Here is a 19,949-nt window from a genome sequence, read left to right on the forward strand (position 1 = left end):
GCTCCAGGCTGGGAAACCCACAGTCTTGTCTTCGCTTAAACCCCTCCGGGAAAGCACGCCCCTTTCGGAGCCAAAACACCACCAGAAAACCTCCATACACCAACCACACCAATACAACATACACCAGGTGGGGGAGGAAAACAGAGACACACCAGAGGGGACACACAGCCAGGGCAAGGAAACAATATAATAAATAAGTGTGACTCACACAGACACAAAGACATACCGCCAGGGAGCAGAGCTCCTACTGACCACAGGCTCCAACACACCAAGATATAAAGAGGCCTGAGTTCACACCCACCACACCTAGCAGACACAACTAAATTAACCCTGTGGCAACCAAAACGGGGAAAACACCAACTAAAGGAAAGTGTACGCGCAAACAGCAAACTACTCGATGCCCCCGGCAACCAGTCTGCACGCAACAGCGTCATGATCAAACAGTAATTTGACCGTGACAGAAGCTTTGACACTTCTGGAGACTGAACTTTTTCTTCTCCAGTCGGAGGCAGTGCCCCCTTGTCTTTTGAGGGCATTTTACATTTACAGTTTTTCACCGTATTTTTTGTATGGCCCATTTCTATATTTGTATAGGTTGATCATATCCCCCCCCCCCTTAGACATCTCTTCTCAAGACTAAATAAATGTAATTCTTTTAATCTTTCTTCATAACTAAGACCCTCCATGTCCCTTATCAGTTTAGTCCCTCTCCTACTTTTTCCAATTCCAAAGCATACTCTGTATGGACTGGTGTTTAGAACTGAACTGCATATTCCAGATATGTAATATTATTATTACCTATCCCGTGAGTCCATGCCCCGTTTAATGCATGACAATATCCTGGTAGCCTTAGAAGCAGATGATTGACATTGTATGCTGTTATTTAATCTATGATCTACAAGGACACCCAAACCCTTCTCTATAAGTGGCTCTTCCAGTGTTGCATCCCCTACAACATATAATGCACAGAGATTACTACTACTAAGAAGCATAACTTTACATTTATCCACATTAAACCTCATTTGCCAAGTTGATACCCAATCACTCAGTGTTCAAGTCATCTTGTATTTTATGGACATCTTCCATAGACTGCACAGTACTAACTAACTTATGTGATTCTCACGGTCGGGACCAGCACCTGGGGGATCCCTTGCCCCTTAGGAGGTTTCTACAAAATATGTCCCTCTTAGGCCTCTTTCACATGAGCGTGTCCGGATAAGGTCCGGATGCGTTGCGGCAATTCTGAATACAGAATGCTAAGTAAAATAGGGCTGAAGGGGTTAAAAAATAAATAAAAAATAATTTAACTCACCTTAACCCACTTGTTCGCGCAGCCAGCATCTCTTCTGTCTTCATCTGTGAGGAATAGGACCTTTGATGATGTCACTGCGTTCATCACATGGTCCATCACATGATCCATCACCATGGTAACCAGGCACATTACATGAACAAAAGAGTTACATGGAGTAAATATGCACATTATTCTCAGATGACATAAACTACATTAAATGACAGATATTAGCACATAAGAAATGGTAGCAAGGTGTCAAAAGGAGTGGTAATGGCACTCTGGGTCATTACACTTAGTGTCATCCGCAAAAATAGAAATGGTGCTATTAATCCCATCTTCCATATCATTAATAAATTAATTAATTAATAGAGGACTCAGCACTGAACCTTGTGGTACACCACTTATAACCCGGGACCATTCTGAAAAGGAATCATTGACCACAACTCTCTGGACACGGTCCTTCAGCCAGTTTTCAATCCAATTACAAACTATACTTTCCAGACCTATAGACCTTATTGTACCTATTAATTTCTATGAGGGACGGTATCAAAAGCCTTTGCAAAATCCAGAGACAATACATCCACAGCCGCCCCTCTGTGAAATCCTAAAGGTGCTCTTTGGAATTTGTGCCCCTTTGCCCACCTAGGCTGCAAGAAAGTGTCACACATGTGGTATCGCCGTACTCAGGAGAAGTTGGGCAATGTGTTTTGGGGTGTCTTTTTACATATACCCATGCTGGGTGATAGAAATATCTCGGCAAAAGATAACTTTTCCCATTTGTTTTATACAAAGTTGGCATTTGACCAAGATATTTATCTCACCCAGCATAGGTATATGTAAAAAGACACCCCAAAACACATTGCCCTACTTCTCCTGAGTACGGCGATACCCCATGTGTGACACTTTTTTGCATCCTAGATGCACAAAGGGGCCCAAATTCCTTTTAGGAGGGCATTTTTAGACATTTGGATTCCAGACTTCTTCTCATGCTTTAGGGCCCCTAAAATGCCAGGGCAGTATAAATACCCCACATGTGACCCCATTTTGGAAAGAAGACACCCCAAGCTATTCAATGAGGGTCATGGCAAGTTCATAGAAGATTTTTTTGGGGGGCACAAGTTAGCGGAAATAGATTTTTTTTTAGTTTTTTATCACAAAGTCTCCCTTTCCGCTAACTTGGGACAAAAAGTTAAATCTTTCATGGACTCAATATGCCCCTCAGCGAATACCTTGGGGTGTCTTCTTTCTGAAATGGGGTCACATGTGGGGTATTTATACTGCCCTGGCATTTTAGGGGCCTTAAAGCGTGAGAAGTCTGGAATATAAATGTCTAAACAATTTTACGCATTTGGATTCCGTGAGGGGTATGGTGAGTTCATATGAGATTTTATTTTTTGACACAAGTTAGTGGAATATGAGACTTTGTAAGAAACAACAACAAAAAAAAAAATTCTGCTAACTTGTGCCAAAAAAATGTCTAAATGGAGCCTTACAGGGGGTGATCAATGACAGGGAGGTGATCAGGGAGTCTATATGGGGTGATCACCACCCTGTCATTGATCACCCCCCTGTAAGACTGGATCGGATCCACAAAACACATACGGACGTCTGAATGGAGCCTTACAGGGGGTGATCAATGACAGGGGGGTGATCACCCCATATAGACTCCCTGATCACCCCCCTGTCATTGATCACCCCCGTAAGGCTCCATTCAGAGGTCCGTATGTGTTTTGCGGATCCACAGATCCATGGATCGGATCCGCAAAACACATACGGACGTCTGAATGGAGCCTTACAGGGGGGTGATCAATGACAGGGGGGTGATCACCCCATATAGACTCCCTGATCACCCCCCTGTCATTGATCACCCCTGTAAGGCTCCATTCAGACGTCCGTATGTGTTTTGCGGGTCCGATCCATGGATCCGTAAAACACATAAAGACGTCTGAATGGAGCCTTACAGGGGGGTGATCAATGACAGGGGGTGATCAGGGAGTCTATATGGGGTGATCACCCCCCTGTCATTGATCACCCCCCTGTAAGGCTCCATTCAGACGTCTGTATGTGTTTTGCGGATCCGATCCATGGATCCGTAAAACACATATGGATGTCTGAATGGAGCCTAACAGGGGGGTGATCATCCCATATAGACTCCCTGATCACCCCCCTGTAAGGCTCCATTCAGACGTCCGTATGTGTTTTGCGGATTCGATCCGTGGATCTACGGATCCGCAAAACACATACGAACATCTGAATGGAGCCTTACAGGGGGGTGATCAATGACAGGGGGTGATCAGGAAGTCTATATAAGGTGATCACCCCCCTGTCATTGATCACCCCCCTGTAAGGCTCCATTCAGACGTCCGTATGTGCTTTGCGGATCCGATCCATGGATCCGTGGATCCGTAAAACACATACGGACCTCTGAATGGAGCCTTACAGGGGGGTTATCAATGACAGGGGGGTGATCAGGGAGTCTATATGGGGTGATCAGGGGTTAATAAGGGGTCAATAAGTGACAGGGGGGTGTAGTGTAGTGTGGTGCTTGGTGCTACTTATTACACAGCTACCTGTGTCCTCTGGTGTTCTATCGAAGCAAAAGGGACCACCAGAGGACCAGGTAGCAGGTATATTAGACGCTGTTATCAAAACAGCGTTTAATATACCTGTTAGGGGTTAAAAAAAAATCGCATCTACAGCCTGCCAGCGAGCGATCGCCGCTGGCAGGCTGGAGATCCACTCGCTTACCTGCAGTTCCTGTGTACGCGCGTTCACAGGAAGTCTCTCGAGATGACGCACCAATGCGTGACTCTGCCTGAGACAGCCGCCTCCGGACCGCGATCCTGCGTTAGGCGGTTAAAGAATTTTTGGGGATTAGTTTTGCTCTTGTTTGCCACCTGCTGTTCATTTTTGCAGATTTTATCTTCATTTTATAGATTTTATTAAGCCCTTTGTAAACTTCAAAGGCTACAGCGGACCCCTCAGATTTGTATTTTTGAAAGGTCTTTTTTTACAGTAACTGTAAGCCATGGGGGAAGGGGTTAATTTTAGCTGTTTATACTTGTTACCTAAAGGAATAATTTTTTTAGTGCAATTACTCAATGTGTAATTAAAGCTCTCCCATTTATCCTCAGTATTATTATGTGACAGTAGCTACTCACAGACTATGACCTGAATTGCTGCCCTCAAACCCTGACTGCCAAGCAAAACATTGATCCAGGGGGCTGTGAAAGTCAAGTATTCTCCCTGGCTTTGAAAGCTGCTTCACGTGTCTATGGGTGCATGCCCCTTGCTGCACTGTGACACTACCAAAGAGTAGCCCACATTTTCCACCATGTTACAGGCGTAGTAATACAAGGCGAGGCAAGTTTTGTAGACAAGCATAAAACTTTCAGAAATTCTTAATTTTCATAAAAAAAATTGGGGAAAGAAGTCACAACTGAACAAATTTCAATAAAATCTATTTGAATTACATGACTCATAAATGGAATTTTTTTTAAGACAAGACAATTTGTAATAATTAAAAAAAACAAAAACTTTATTGGACAAAGCAGAGCTTGCAGATAGCAATTGTTTGGTGTATTCAGGCACACTGGAGAGAACAGATTGTTTTGGAACAGAACACAGTCAAACAATCTTGGTGAAGGCAAGAAAATTTGAGACAATTTTCTATGTATTTATTTAAGACAAAAAAGTTGCAGCTGGATGGAGGCCAATGAAATTTATGTGAAGTCAATTACATAACTCTGAAATATTAGATTTTTGAAAGACAAAACATTTTTTTAAAATAGGTGAAGACAACACCATTTTCATAAATTTCTTCTAAAGAAAAATCGCAGTTGGACAGAGTCCAATATAATAATGACTAGCACTGTGTAGACAGATACCCGCTCAGAGCCCACACCAGCAATGATCACATCATTTATGCCACTTCCACCACCCAGGCTTCCTCTAGGTCTGAAACAGCCTTTGAGCCTGTACCAATCCAGTCCACTACTATGATATGACAGGCTAATATGTCAGATTACATACACTAGTGACACTGAAAACTAAGCTTATTAATAGGCTTATTTTAGGGAGAGAGCACCTTAATCAGTGTGTGGAGACTTATAGGCCATACATGCTCCTCTGGAATTCTGGGAGGGAAGGGATGCAAATGAGCTCTTAACTCTCACCCAGTTAAGCTAGTACTCTCTGCTCTGCACTGACGAGGGGAAATCACCCCAAAACAGCTGTCTGTAGATGAGGTGCTGGCTTATTTAATATACAAGTCATGTCTCAAGGCTTATTTTAAGAGCTGAACATTGACTTATAGTATAGCTGCCTTACATCTGGTGGCATTAGAGGCAGAACTTGTTAAGAGCTCATTTGCATCCCTTCCCTTCCTTAACTGATTTTAAATGTTTTCTCAGTGGAGAAGGGAGCAGGCTTATCTCCAGTGAGAACAAAGGATCACCGATCTGCCATTGGGAAAGAGTTTTGATACCCCTATATAGCCTAGATTGGCAGGCTCAGCCAACAGCAATGTAATATGTATGTATACCTTTAGACAAACAGAGACAATATATACACAGATGAAGAATACTCTCCCCCCTGCAGAGTTGCTAACCAGAAATGTTCATTTTTCTGGGCATCTTATCCCAAAATCACAGACTGCCCAAAAAAATTTTTATGAACACTTTAGAAGATCATAATGAATTATAAATAATGATGAGCGGCAGGGGTCATATTCGAATTCATGATATTTCGTGAATATTTTGTAGAATATTCGTCATATGTTTGCAAATTTGTATATTGGTTGCATTCTAAATGTTTTGTTTTTTACGCGAAAATCGGCAAGGTAATGATCGCATGATATGCGAATATTGCGCGCTCAATACAGGCGTGGGTCAAAAACAAATATATAGCACTTTAGAATATAGTGCTATATATTAGTTTTTTAGAATATTCACAATTTTTTCATCTGAAGTGAACACATGATTCCTCCCTGCTTCTTGCTTGTGGGCCAATGACGTCATTGGCTCACAAGCAAGAAGCAGGGAGTAATCATGTGTTCGGATGGAAAAAATGCTGAATATTCGTCATTACGAATATATAGCACTATATTCTAAATATTCGCGAATTCATGAAGTGCCAATATTCGCGATTAAAATTCGCTATTTGAATATTCACGCTCAACACTAATTATAAATAGGGATGAGCGAATCTACTTCGGATGAAACAACATCCAAAGTCGGTTTGCATAAAACTTTGTTTCAATACTGTATTGAGAGAGCGCTCTGTACAGTATTAGAATGTATTGGCTTCGATGAGCCGAAGTTATTACTTCATGAAGTCTCACGAGACTTTGCATAATAACTTCAGAAATTGATTTATACTGTAAAAAAAAACAATTCCAATGTGCAACTTGGAACCGAACCTGAGTTAGGGAAATGTTTTTTTACAGTATAAATCAATTTCTGAAGTAATTATGCAAAGTCTTGCAACATTTCGCGAAGTAATAACTTTGGCTCATCGGAGCCAATACATTCTAATACTGTACGGAGCGCTCACTCTGTACAGTCTTGAAACAAAGTTTTATGCAAATAGATTCGCTCAACCCTAGTCACATGGTCGCAATTGGAGCTGGACACCGCCGAGGCCTGTGATTGGCTACAGCGATGTCAGACCTTGCACCACCCCTTTAAAATTCCCAACATTTACCAGGAAACATCATCACAGATAATTTATGTAAACTGCGCCCTCCAGTAATTTCAGACTTAAATATTGTAAACAATAATATTATAAAGGGAGCTCACCGGTATATGGCTCAGCCTGTTATACCACCTAGCTGTTATATTGAAAATGTCATTAATGCTTGGCTTATTATAAAAATGGAAACAATATATATAAAAATACATACAGCTATTTATTGTTATCTTACAATACACATCTATCTCTATAAGGTACCAATATTTTGCATACAAAACCTTAGATAAACCTTAAAACAAAAATAAAAAAATTGCTATTTTACAAATCATACAATGCCTGTATTGCGATAATATATAGTAGCAGTTCCTCTCTTAATTTCATGTGCAGAGCTCACGCACTTTTTAAAATAAAGTTCACAGCGTTATTATAGATGGTGACACAGTATCTAATTAATTACAATTTCAGATTTAGCATCTTTCAAGAACACTGTCCATCCTTGTTTGAGCTGATCCAAAATTCAATGATAAAACCACAGGCCAAAATAATCAGAGCTATGGCCAGAACGAGGCGTATTCTATTTGTTGTTGTGTAATCAGCCATGATCCTGGGATCTGAAAGTAAAAGAAAACAAGTAAGATAGAAGAAGCGTAACACCCCAGAGTTGTGTTACTAAACTCTTCTACCCCGCTACAATCTGTTAAGAGCCTCTAGCTTGTCATCTGATGTGATTTTGCATTATGTCATTCACAAATGTGCATAAACCATGTTAACCCTTTCATGACCAAGGGTCATTGATGCCCCAGTGTCCAGGTCAAAATTTACAAATCTGACATGCGTCACTTTATGTGGTAATAGCTTTGGAACGCTTTTACTTATCCAAGCCATTCTGAGATTGTTTTCTCGTGACACATTGTACTTCATGATAGTCATATATTTGAGTCAATATATTTCACCTTTATTTATGAAAAAATCCCAAATTTACCAAAAAGTTTTAAAAATTCACAATTTTCAAAATTTCAATTTCTCTGCTTCTAAAACAGAAAGTGATACCTAATACAATATTTATTACTTAACATTCCCCATATGTCTACTTTATGTTGGCATCATTTTGGAAATGTAATTTTATTTTTTTAGGACGTTAGAAGGCTTAGAAGTTTAGAAGTAATTCTTACAATTTTTAAGAAAATTTCCAAAACCCACTTTTAAAGGACCAGTTCAGGTCTGAAGTCCCTTTGTGGGGCTTACATAGTGGAAACCCCCATAAATGACCCCATTGTAGAAACTACACCCCTCAAGTTACTCGAAACTGATTTTACAAACTTTGTTAACCCTTTAGGCGTTCCACAAGAATTAAAGGAAAATGGAGATGAAATTTCTAAATTTCACTTTTTTGGCAGATTTTCCATTTTTTATATTTTTTTTCTTTAACACATTGAGAGTTAACAGCCAAACAAAACTCAATATTTATTATCCTGATTCCGCGGTTTACATAAACACCCCACATGTGGTCGTAAACTGTTGTACGGGCACACGGCAGGGCGCAGAAGGAAAGGAATGCCATACGGTTTTTGGAAGGCAGATTGTGCTGGATTGGTTTTCTGAACGCCATATGTTTTTTATTTTTCTGCCGATCATCTTGTGCAGGGGCTCGTTTTTTGCAGAAAGTGTTGAGGTTTTTATTGGTACCATTTTTGGGTACATAGGATTTTTTGATCATTAATTATTACACTTTATGGGGCAAGGTGACCCAAAAATTGTCTGTTTTGGAACAGTTTTCATTTATTTATTTTTACAGCGTTCATCTGAGGAGTTAGGTCATGTGATAGTTTTATAGAGAAGATCGTTACGGACGTGGCAATACCTAATATGTATACTTTTTCTTATTTATTTAAGTTTTACACAATAATAGCATTTCTGAAACCAAAAAAATGATGTTTTAGTGTCTCTATAGTCTGAGAGCCATAACTTTTTTATTTTTTGGGCGATTGTCTTAAATAGGGTATAATTTTTTGCGGGACGAGTTGACGGTTTGATTGGTACTATTTTGGGGTCATAAGCCTTTTTTATCGCTTGCTGTTGCACTTTTTGTGATGTAAGGTGACAAAAATAGCTTTTTTTGGCACTGTTATTTTATTTTATGGTGTTTATCGGACGGGGTCTATCATGTGATATATTTATAGAGGCGGTCGTTACGGACGCGCCGACACCTAATATGTGTATTTTATTTTATTTTTTCATTTTTTTTATAGGAAAAGGCAATTAATTTTTTTAATTTACACTTTTATTTATTTATTTACTTATTTTCTCTTTTATTATTTTCACTTTTTTTTATCAGTTCCCTCTTGGATCTTCAAGATCCAGTGGGGCTGATAGTTGTACTATACTTTGCAATGCTCTTGTATTCCAAAGTATAATACTTCCAGATGTCCTGTAGGTGGCAGCACTGGACACCTTTCCATGGCAACAGGACGCTTTTGCAAAGCGTCCGGTTGCCATGGCAACCATCGGGTGCTGCAATCACAGCGCTGCAGCCCCGATGGTTGAGAGAGGGAGCTCCCTCCCTCTGTTAACATCATGGATGCCGCAACCGCGGCATCTATGGGGTTACAGGAGAGTGTCAGCATAGAGCTGACACTCTCTGCTGATGGCGGCGGCTCAGTAATAGAGCCGCCGCCATCGCACACAGCAGGGGGATCGGGGGGCAACACTGGAAAGGTGGGGGGGGATCGGGGGGTCTACAAAATGACTGCATGGGTAGGGGGGGATCGGGGAGGCTACAAAATGACTGGAGGGGGCGGGGAGGGGGCGGACCACATCTCGGCAGCTAGTAGGAGTTGAGCTGCAGGCGGCACAAGGGGGGGCACAGACACAGATCGGAGGCACAGATCGGCAGGGGGGGGGGTGTATTACTCGAGGACACATTACCTGATTTCATGCTCTGGTCTGCAGAGCGCAGATCAGAGCATGAAACCGGCATTTTAACACTGCCGCGATCTGCACAGACTAACCAATCGGATCGATTGCCGGCAAGGGGCCACTCTGATTGGTCCCTTTCCGGCATTACTGCACTGTATGCTGTCCGTGACAGCATACAGGGCAGGGGCAGAAGCTTTAATCCAAGCGCTTTGCAGCGCTTGGATTAAAGAGCTGCCAGAACGTTTATATACGTGGTAGCTGCACGGGGTATGTGCAGCTATCACGTATATATACAGATTGCAGTCGTGAAAGGGTTAAATACCATTACTGTTGTCATTTTCCATGTTCACCAGCAGGTGGCAGCAATGGCTTGGTAGGAACTTAGGTTCAGTTTAGTACATCTAAGCTGGAATAGTTCATTCCAGCTTAGCTCCCCCTCTGTGGAAGTGTGGACTATTCCCACAGCCTACACCCTGGGTGGAGAAGGAAATTAGTGAGGAGTGCAGCCCACCCCCTGCTTGGGGTAGGGTGTGTGTGTTAGGAGCTCCTGATGTAGGGAACAAAGTCAGGACCAAATCTCGTGCTGAGACACTTGATCAAATCCCCAGCCTGAGCCCTTCAGCCTCAGCTCGATGAAACAGCAGACAACCTCCAGTACTGATGGACGAACATCTGCCGGGACGGTTTGCGAACGCGATCAAATGTTTGCGAACCGCAAGTTCGCGCTAGTCCAATTCATTTTAATGGCAGGCGAACCTGAAAAACCTTCAGCTCATATTTTCAGCCAATAAATAATTACTAGAAGTGTACAAATAGTACCACAACATGGACAGTGACATACCAGATGTATTATTCGAATTTGCGATCACCATGAAAAAAAAATTCAATGCAAAATATCGGCAATATAATTTTTGCGTACACGCATGTGCAAATGCACTATACAGTACCCAAATGCACTATAAAGAAAGTATATTGGTATATAACACCCCACTTCAATCAGTTTTTCATTCAGACGACTGGTATATCACACCTGTAAAAATTATTTGTTCCAATAACGCTTGTCCCTCTATATACCTGCAGTATTGCAGCAGAACCGCACACAACTGCCGCACAATACAAATGCACTATAATATACTTTCTAGCATAGAAAGTACATTATAACATTGTACAAGGAAGGCAATCCATTAGAATATACATAAAGATAAAACGTAACCTTTAATAATTTTACTATGAGGCTCCATTCACACGTCCGTAAGTGTTTAGCGGATCCGCAAAGCGCGGACATCGGCAATGTGCATTCCGCAATTTGTGGACCGCACATCGCCGGCACTATAATAGAAAATGCCTAATCTTGTCTGCAATTGCGGACAAGAATAGGACATGTTCTATTGTTTTGCGGAAATGGAAGCACAGATGTGGAAGTGCGTATCCGCAAATGCGATGTGGATCCGCAAATGCGGATGCGGACAGCGCATTCCTACCCCATTGAAAATGAATGGGTCGGCACTCGTTGCGCAAAATTGCGGAATGGATGCGGACCCATTTTGCGGACGTGTGAATGGAAAAGATATCCTTCAAAATGAAAATAAATGTAATTATTAAAGTTAAGCAAAAAGCATAGATGTGGTAGGCAATAACAAGTGCTCGACAGCACTAAATCAGTGTCACGGATGGTGTTGCAGAAAGCTGGAACTTATAAATAAACATCCGACTGACTTGATCCCAAACCCCTAGAGCTCTCCCTGACTGCTATGCCCATGCAAAGATCTTTATGGTAGACGATTGCATGTCCACATACCTCATACTATGTGACACCTGAAAATCCTATAATAGTGAGGGGACACGACCACCGGCTCCCTGCACTTAATACGGACGGAGTCAGGGTCACCTACAATCAAGCCAGCAAGGAACCACAAATAAAGGAAACAGACTTATCTGAAGAATCAGGAGAAGCAGCCTCCAGCAGTGAACACAATCCAGGAAGTATAAACCGCAAAGTGAGGCAGTATGGGAGGGAATATAAAGGGAGACAATCAGTGCAAATAGGTGACAGCTGGGAGAAGGAAAGGAGATGAGAAAGTGAAACCAAAACAAAGAACATCATACTAAAGGTAGAGAAGAACGTCTGCCAGATCTTCTCACAGAGCTGGCAGTGACAGTACCCCTCCCTCTACGGGTGGACTCCGGACACTTAGAGCCCACTTTCTCAGGATGAGACCTATGGAAAGCCCTGATTAGACGAGTAGCCTTAATGTCCGCCAGTGCGACCCACATCCTCTCCTCAGGACCATAACCCTCCCAATGAACGAGGTACTGGAGAGAACCATGGATAATACGAGAATCCACAATCCTAGAAACCTGAAATTCAAAAATATCATCAACAACAATCAGAGGAGGAGGCAAAGAGGAGGGTACAGTGGGTTGGACATAAGGTTTTAATAGGGACTTGCGAAAAACATTATGGATCTTCAAAGTCTGAGGAAGATCAAGACGGAAAGCAACGGGATTGATGACGGACAAGATTTTGTAAGGCCCAATAAACCTAGCACCCAACTTCCAGGAGGGAACCTTCAGTTTGATATTCTTTGTAGACAACCACACCAGATCACCCACATTCAGGTCCGGACCAGGCACACGTCTGCCACACGCTTATATCTCTCACTCATCCTCTTCAGATTACCCTGAATCTTTTGCCAAATAAATGACAAAGATGAGGAAAATCTCTCCTCATCAGGTAAACCAGAAGACCCCTCTCCAGAGAATGTCCCAAACTGCGGATGAAACCCATATGCACCAAAAAATGGTGACTTATCAGAGGACTCCTGGCGACGGTTATTTAAAGCAAACTCGGCAAGGGACAAAAAAGAACACCAATCCTCCTGATTTTCCGCCACAAAACATTGCAGATATGTCTACAGATTCTGATTGATGCGTTCGGTCTGACCATTCGACTGCGGGTGAAAAGCAGAACGACAACTGAACCCCCAAGCGAGAACAGAAGGCCTTCCAGGATCTGGAAACAAATTGCGTCCCCCTATCAGAAACGATGTCTGAAGGAATGCCATGCAATTTAACAATGTGATCAACAAACGGTTGCACCAGCGTCTAAGCATTGGGTAACCCAGGAAAGGGAATGAAATGCGCCATTTTGCTAAAACGGTCCACTACTACCAGAATCACAGTCTTCCCCGAGGAACGAGGCAGGTCCGTAATGAAGTCCATGGACAGATGCGTCCAAGGACGGGAAGGAATGGGTAACGGGAGGAGAGAACCCGATGGTCGTGAATGAGGGACCCTGGCACGAGCACAGGTCTCTCAGGCTGCCACAAAACCCTCAACCGTCTTACGAAGAGCCGGCCATCAGAATATCCGAGCAATAAGATCCACTTTGGCTCTGCTCCCTGGGTGCCCAGCAAGGACAGTATCGTGGTGCTCCTTAAAAACCTTGTGTCGTAAAGCGAGAGGCACAAACAACCACCCAGGGGGACAAAGATCGGGAGCCTCTGCCTGGGCTGCCTGAACCTCTGCCTCCAAATCAGGATAAAGAGCAGAGGCGACCACCCCTACAGCCAAAATGGGACCCAGGTCTTCAAAGTTCCCCCCTCCCGGAAAACAACGTGACAGGGCATCCGCCTTCACATTTTTAACCCCAGGGCGGAACGTAACAACAAAATTTAACCTAGAAAAGAACAAAGACCATCTGGCCTGTCTCGGGTTCAGACGCTTGGCCGATTCCAAGTAGGCCGGATTTTTATGGTCTGTAAACACGGTAATAGGGTGTCTGGCTCCCTCTAACCAATGGCGCCATTCTTCAAAAGCTAATTTGATGGCCAACAACTCCCTATCTCCCACATCCCAAGAGTTTTCTTGAGAAAAAGGCACACAGTCGCCATTTGGCAGAAGTGGGACCCTGAGATAAGACCGCACCCACACCCAACTCGGATGCGTCCACCTCAACAATAAAAGGTAGAAGACATCAGGTTGTACCAAAATGGGAGCGGAAGCAAAACTCTCTTTGATACTAGAAAAGGCTTTAAGCGCATCTACCGACCACGAAGAAAAATCTACCCCCTTTTTAGTCATATCAGTGAGTGGCTTAACAACAGAGGAATAATTTTAAATTAACTTTCTGTAATAATTGGCAAAACCCAAAAAACGCATCAGCGCCTTCTGATTCTCAGTAAGCTTCCAATCAAGCACAGCGCAGACCTTCTCAGGGTCCATGCGAAAACCAGAAGCGGAGAGAAGAAAACCAAGAAATTGAATCTCCGGAGCCGCAAACACACATTTTTCCAGTTTAACGTACAATTTATTATCCCGCAGAATCAGCAAGACCTGACGTAGGTGGTCCCGGTGAGTCTTGAAATCAGGAGAAAAAATCAAAATGTCATCCAGATACACCAGTACAAATTTCCCCATTAAATGATGAAAAATGCTGTTCACAAAATATTGGGAGAAGGCCGGAGAAGGCCGGAGCATTCATCAAACCAAAGGGCATAACCAAATTCTCAAAATTACCTTCAGGGGTATTGAAGGCCATCTTCCATTCGTCCCCTTCCCTGACCCTGACTAGGTTGTATGCCCCTCTTAAATCCAAATTAGAAAGAACCTTAGCCCCAACAATCTGGTTAAACAGGTCCGGGATCAGAGGAAGCTGATATGGGTCACGAATCGTGATACGGTTCAGCTCTCTGAAATCAAGACAAGGTCTTAAAGCACCATCTTTTTTCTTAAAAAAAAACAACAGCGGCAACAGGTGACTTCGAGGGTCGGATGTGTCCCTTTCTCAGGCTCTCAGAGATAGAAGTACGCATAGTGACTCTTTCAGGTTGGGAGAGATTGTATAAATGTGATTTTGGCAGTTTGGCGCCTGGGATGAGATTAATAGGGCAGTCGTACTCCCGGTGCGGGGGCAACTCCGGGACACCACTCTCGGAAAACACATCTGAAAATTCAGAGAGAAAAGATGGCACAGTCTTGGTAGAAACCTCTGAAAGAGACGCCATGAGGCAATTCTCTCTGCAAAACTCACTCCACCCATTTATTTGCCTTGCTTGCCAATCAATGGTGGGGTTATGTTTAGTGAGCCAGGGTAGCCCCAACACTAGAGGAGTAGGTAATCCGCTTAAGACGAAACATGACATATCCTCAACATGAGCGTCACCCACAGTCAAACGGATATTGTGAACTATGCCCTTTAACGATCTTTGAGAAAGTGGAGCATAAGCATCGATAGCAAAAACAGGTATATTCTTTTCCAAAGTGCATACCTGGAAACCATGCGTTATTGCAAATTAATTATCAATGAGATTGACAGCTGCTCCACTATCTACAAAAATCTCACAAACAATGTTCTTGCTGTCTAGCGCCACCCTGGCAGGTAGGAGAAAACGGGAACTACAAGTAAATGGCAAACCTTCAATTTCCACATCAACCTTGCCAATAGTAGCAAATGGAACGTTTTTAGAGGGTTTTTTTCTTTTTGTTTTTCTTTTATTACCCTCAGAAAACTCCATGAATCTCCTAGAGGGGCAAACATTAGCCAAATGATTTATACCCTCACAACAGAAACAAACCCTCCTCTGAGAGCTGAATCCTCTACTATCAGAGGCAAGCAAACCCAGCTGCATGGCCTCCTCCTCAGAGTGGATTGAGAGAGACTGAGACCCCTGCGCACTGAATGAGACAGCCCCACTGTCCTTGGACTGAATATGACAGGAAGGAGTAGTCTCCTCTCTCTCTTTAAGACGCCTGTCAATACGAACAGCTAGAGACATGGCAGATTCTAACGAGGCTGGTCGCTCATGAAAAGCAAATGCATCTTTCAATCTTTACGAAAGGCCATGGCAAAAATTGACTTCGGAGTGCAGCATCATTCCAACCAGTATCAGCTGCCCATCTCCGAAATTCTGAACAATATACAGTATCTCTGCAGACTGTTTACCCTGGCATAAAAGGAGCAGTTTAGATTCAGCCAGAGCAATACGATCTGGGTCATCATATATCTGCCCCAGGGCTACAAAAAATTCATCCACCGATCGGAGGGGCCGTGCCCCGAATGGCAGCGAAAAGGCCCAAGACTGAGAGTTATCCCTGAGCAGCGAGATGATGATCCCCACCCTCTGCTCCTCATCACCAGAGGAATGGGGAAGTAGGCGAAAATGGAGTTTGCAAGCCTCTCTAAAGCGAACAAAATTCTCACTACCCCCGGAGAACGTATCCGGAAGCGAGATCTTAGGCTCAGAACAAATTCCATGAATGCCAGCAGAACCGGTCACCTGAAACTGAGACACAGTTTTACGGAGATATGCTACCTCCAGCGAAAGACCCTGCATGCGGTCAATCAAGGCTGAAACCGGATCCATGCTTAAGATGGTTATGCCGGTTTATAATGTCACGAATGGTGTTGCAAAAAGCTGGAACTTCTAAATAAACATCCGACTGGCTTGATCCTAAACTAAGGAGCATATGGGTGAGCCCTATAAAACCCCTAGAGCTCTCCCTGACTGCTATGCCCATGCAAATATCTTTAGGGCAGACGATTGCATGTCCACGTACCTCATACTATGTGACACCTGAAAACCCTATAATAGTGAGGGGGCACGACCACCGGCACCCTGCACTTAATACAGACGGAGTCAGGGTCACCTACAATTAAGCCAGTAAGGAACCACAAATAAAGGAAACAGACTTATCTGAGGAATCAGGAGAAGCAGCCTCCAGCAGTGAACACAATCCAGGAAGAAGTATAAACCGCAAAGTGAGGCAGTATGGGAGGGAATATAAAGGGAGACAATCAGTGCAAATAGGTGACAGCTGGGAGAAGGAAAGGAGATGAGAAAGCGAAACCAAAACAAAGAACATCATACAACAGGTAGAGAAGAACGTCTGCCAGATCTTCTCACAGAGCTGGCGGTGACAATCAGGTGCTCGGCGGCACCAAATCAGAAACCATATGTCCTACCACAATCTGGGGGGTTCCAGTGCACATCTATGAATCCAGGAGGGATAGCAAAAAAACATCCATCCCTCGGCTAGATGATGATGTGGGATTGAAGGACAGTGTGGGCAAAGAACTTTCCCTGATATTGCCCTACAGGAGGGGTGCTATTCTGGCCCTGATAGCCTAACCACAGACCACCCGCCCTGATAAGAGCGATCCCGTCCAGAACCTTACCCTATATAAAAATGGCCCTAGTAAGCCCCTAGGCCCCTGACTTCCAGGTGATCACTATATAGATCTATGTGTTTTTGACTCATTATAAAAGTATATTATAAGTATATCGCACCCCTCTGTGTATCACACCTATCGATAGCACACCTATACCAGTCCTTAAAATGACTATTGTGGCCCTATTAGCTAGCGTTTGGTGTCCCTAACAGCCTGTCCCTGCTCCACACAGCAACCTCTCCCTACACTGGCAAAACACTGAATGTAAAATGGCGGCCAGATCAGGTTTATTTATAAGGTAGGGGTATGTCCATGTGCTGAAATGTCTCAATTTGCTGTCCTGTACCACCTGATGGATGTGTCATGGGTCAAAGTTCTTCACAATGTAAAAGAATATGGCGGGCGCGAATTTCTCCATATGTTCGCATATTTGGCGAATCGTGAACACACAAAGTTTGCCGCGAAACGACCGCCGGGCGAACCTCAAGGCCATCTCTAGTGATGGACGAACATCGGCCAGGATGGTTCAAATGGATCAAATGTTCGCGAACCACAAGTTCTCAGCAGGCCCCATTCAATTTAATGGCAGGCAAACCTGAAAAACCTTTAGCTCATATTTGCAGCCACCAAATACTTACTAAAAGTACACAAATAGTCCCACAACATGTACAGTGACATACCAGAGGGGGATCATTGGCAAAAATTCCCACCAAAAATATGTATTTTAATCGGGGGCCATTTTTATGCGTCTTAAAGGGAAACTCTCAAACATGTTCCTGCTGGAGACTAGAAAATTGTATTTCCTATCGGTTTGATGTATACAAATGTGCAGCACTCCAAGTTTTTGTATCCTGCAGAGTGCATTAAAAGAATGCATAAGTTAACATAATTTTTTTCTACCATGGAACTGTATGGTGAACGGACGCCACTGTACAGCATCAGTTTGAGGCATCTGTTAACGCATACATTTTTGGTATGCATAAAATGGATGGCAAAAATAGGATGTGAACCCAGCCCTAGTGTCAGAATAAGCAACAGTACATAGCGGATCAGCGTGGTGGAGAGTGGAGGCCGCCATGGACTGACAGAGCACTACCTGGTCCTGGTGGTCAGGGATGAGGACTGTGTTTCCCAAGGATCATTTTCTACTGGGAAATACAGGGCACAGTATAATACACTAGAATCTATATAATATAAAGATATTAGCCCTACCCACAAATAATAATACAATAAGGTGGTCATTTATTATATAGCAATAAGTCTATGTTAGGCGTATTTCTGACACAGAATGTGGCGTAAAGGTCCTTAGCACCGCAATCTGTAATATTTTTCCCACTCATGCCAGATCTAAAAAAGTATGGCGTGGGCAGGGAAAGGGATACAGTTAAGGCCATCCAGATATTTGATACCACCGCCATACATTGACCGGATAACACCTCTGCGCAGTGACCGGATAACACCGCCATACCGTGACCGGATAAAAGAGTATAAGAGGGCACAGTACAGGGAATGACTAGGGGCACTGCACAGGGTGTGGTGAGAGGGCACAATGCAGGGTATAAGTGGGCACAGTACAGGGTGAAGGGCACAATACAGGGTGGGGGGCACAGTCACATGACTCTGTGACATTAGAAGGTCCTTATGGTGAATGCGGTTCATACGCCAGCATAATGAGAGGCAGAGGAGTGAGACAGGGGTGTGATTATGCGGCTAGAGATAAAAAAAATGTAACTGTTGGCAAGTACAGGCCCCAAAAATTAAGCAATAGGCATTCACCTGACAGCAAAGAACGTTGGATTCTGTAGCTGGAGGTACATTAGGCGGTCAAAGGATAAATATGTAAATGTCAGCCAGTACAGGCCCCAAAAATTAGGCAATAGGCATTACCTGACAGCAAAGAACTTTGGATTCTGTAGCTGGAGGTACATTAGGCGGTCACAGTATAAATATGTAAATGTCGGCCAGTACAGGCCCCAAAAATTAGGCAATAAGCATTACCTGACAGCAAAGAACTTTGGATTCTGTGGCTGGAGCAGGGCCGTTTCTAGGGGCGGGCGGGACGGGCGGCCGCCCGGGGCGCTGTCAGAAGGGGGGCGTCGGCAGGGGCGCCCTCTTGTCGTTTCTCGGCCGTGCGCCCTGGCTCCCTCCCTCTGACATCTTGCCTGACCTGCGCCCGAGTGCCGAGTCCTCTCACTCTTCAGACAGTGTGGGCGGCACTTACTGACGTCACGCGCCTGCTCCTCCCACTAGGCGGCGCAGGCGCGTGACATACAGTGAGTGAGTGAGTGCCGCACTGCCTGCCTGTTACCGCCCGCCCTGAGCCCCTGAGCAGTGCTGATGCCTGCTGTGAGGTGAGTGATGGTCTGGGGGGGCATTAATTACAATGGGGGGAATTAATTACAATGGGGGGGCATTAATTACAATGGGGGAATTAATTACAATGGGGGGGGGCATTAATTACAATGGGGGGGCCACTGTGGGAGACATGAAAATGGGGGCCACTGTCACTGTGGGGGACATTAAGTTTAATAAGGATCACTATGGACATTATTTCGAATGGAGGCTGCTGTTGGTGTCATTACTCATTATAACTGTATAATGTCTGATAGGCCTAGTCCCGAGCTGAGTTATATTACCCTGCCCATGCCCCGTATAATAATGTACCCATCCCTGATACCCCTTAGTTATATTACCCCGCTGGAGTAATATAACTAAGGGGTATCAGGGTACATTATTATACAGGGCAGGGTAATATAACTCAGGACTAGGCCTATCAGACATTATACAGTTATAATGACATCCACAGCAGCCTCCATTCTAAATAATGTCCATAGTGATCCTTATTAAAAATAATGTCCCCCCACAGGCAGGCAGTGCGGG

The 19,949-nt window shown here is 43.7% G+C and overlaps 1 protein-coding gene across 3 annotated transcripts in view; it reads right to left on the reverse strand.

Annotated features, from left to right (window-relative positions):
* Window positions 1-6,840: 6,840 nt before the first annotated feature.
* The window catches only part of LOC122926703, a 125,022-nt gene continuing 111,913 nt past the window's right edge, over window positions 6,841-19,949 (reverse strand). For all 3 annotated transcript variants that reach the window (XM_044278171.1, XM_044278170.1, XM_044278169.1), the window contains one exon: window positions 6,841-7,593. In XM_044278171.1, the coding sequence (XP_044134106.1) occupies window positions 7,460-7,593 (134 nt within the window). In that variant the 3' untranslated portion in view covers window positions 6,841-7,459. The remainder of the gene's footprint in view (window positions 7,594-19,949) is intronic.

This window comes from Bufo gargarizans, chromosome 2 (assembly GCF_014858855.1).
Source record: "Bufo gargarizans isolate SCDJY-AF-19 chromosome 2, ASM1485885v1, whole genome shotgun sequence".
Taxonomy (NCBI): domain Eukaryota; kingdom Metazoa; phylum Chordata; class Amphibia; order Anura; family Bufonidae; genus Bufo; species Bufo gargarizans.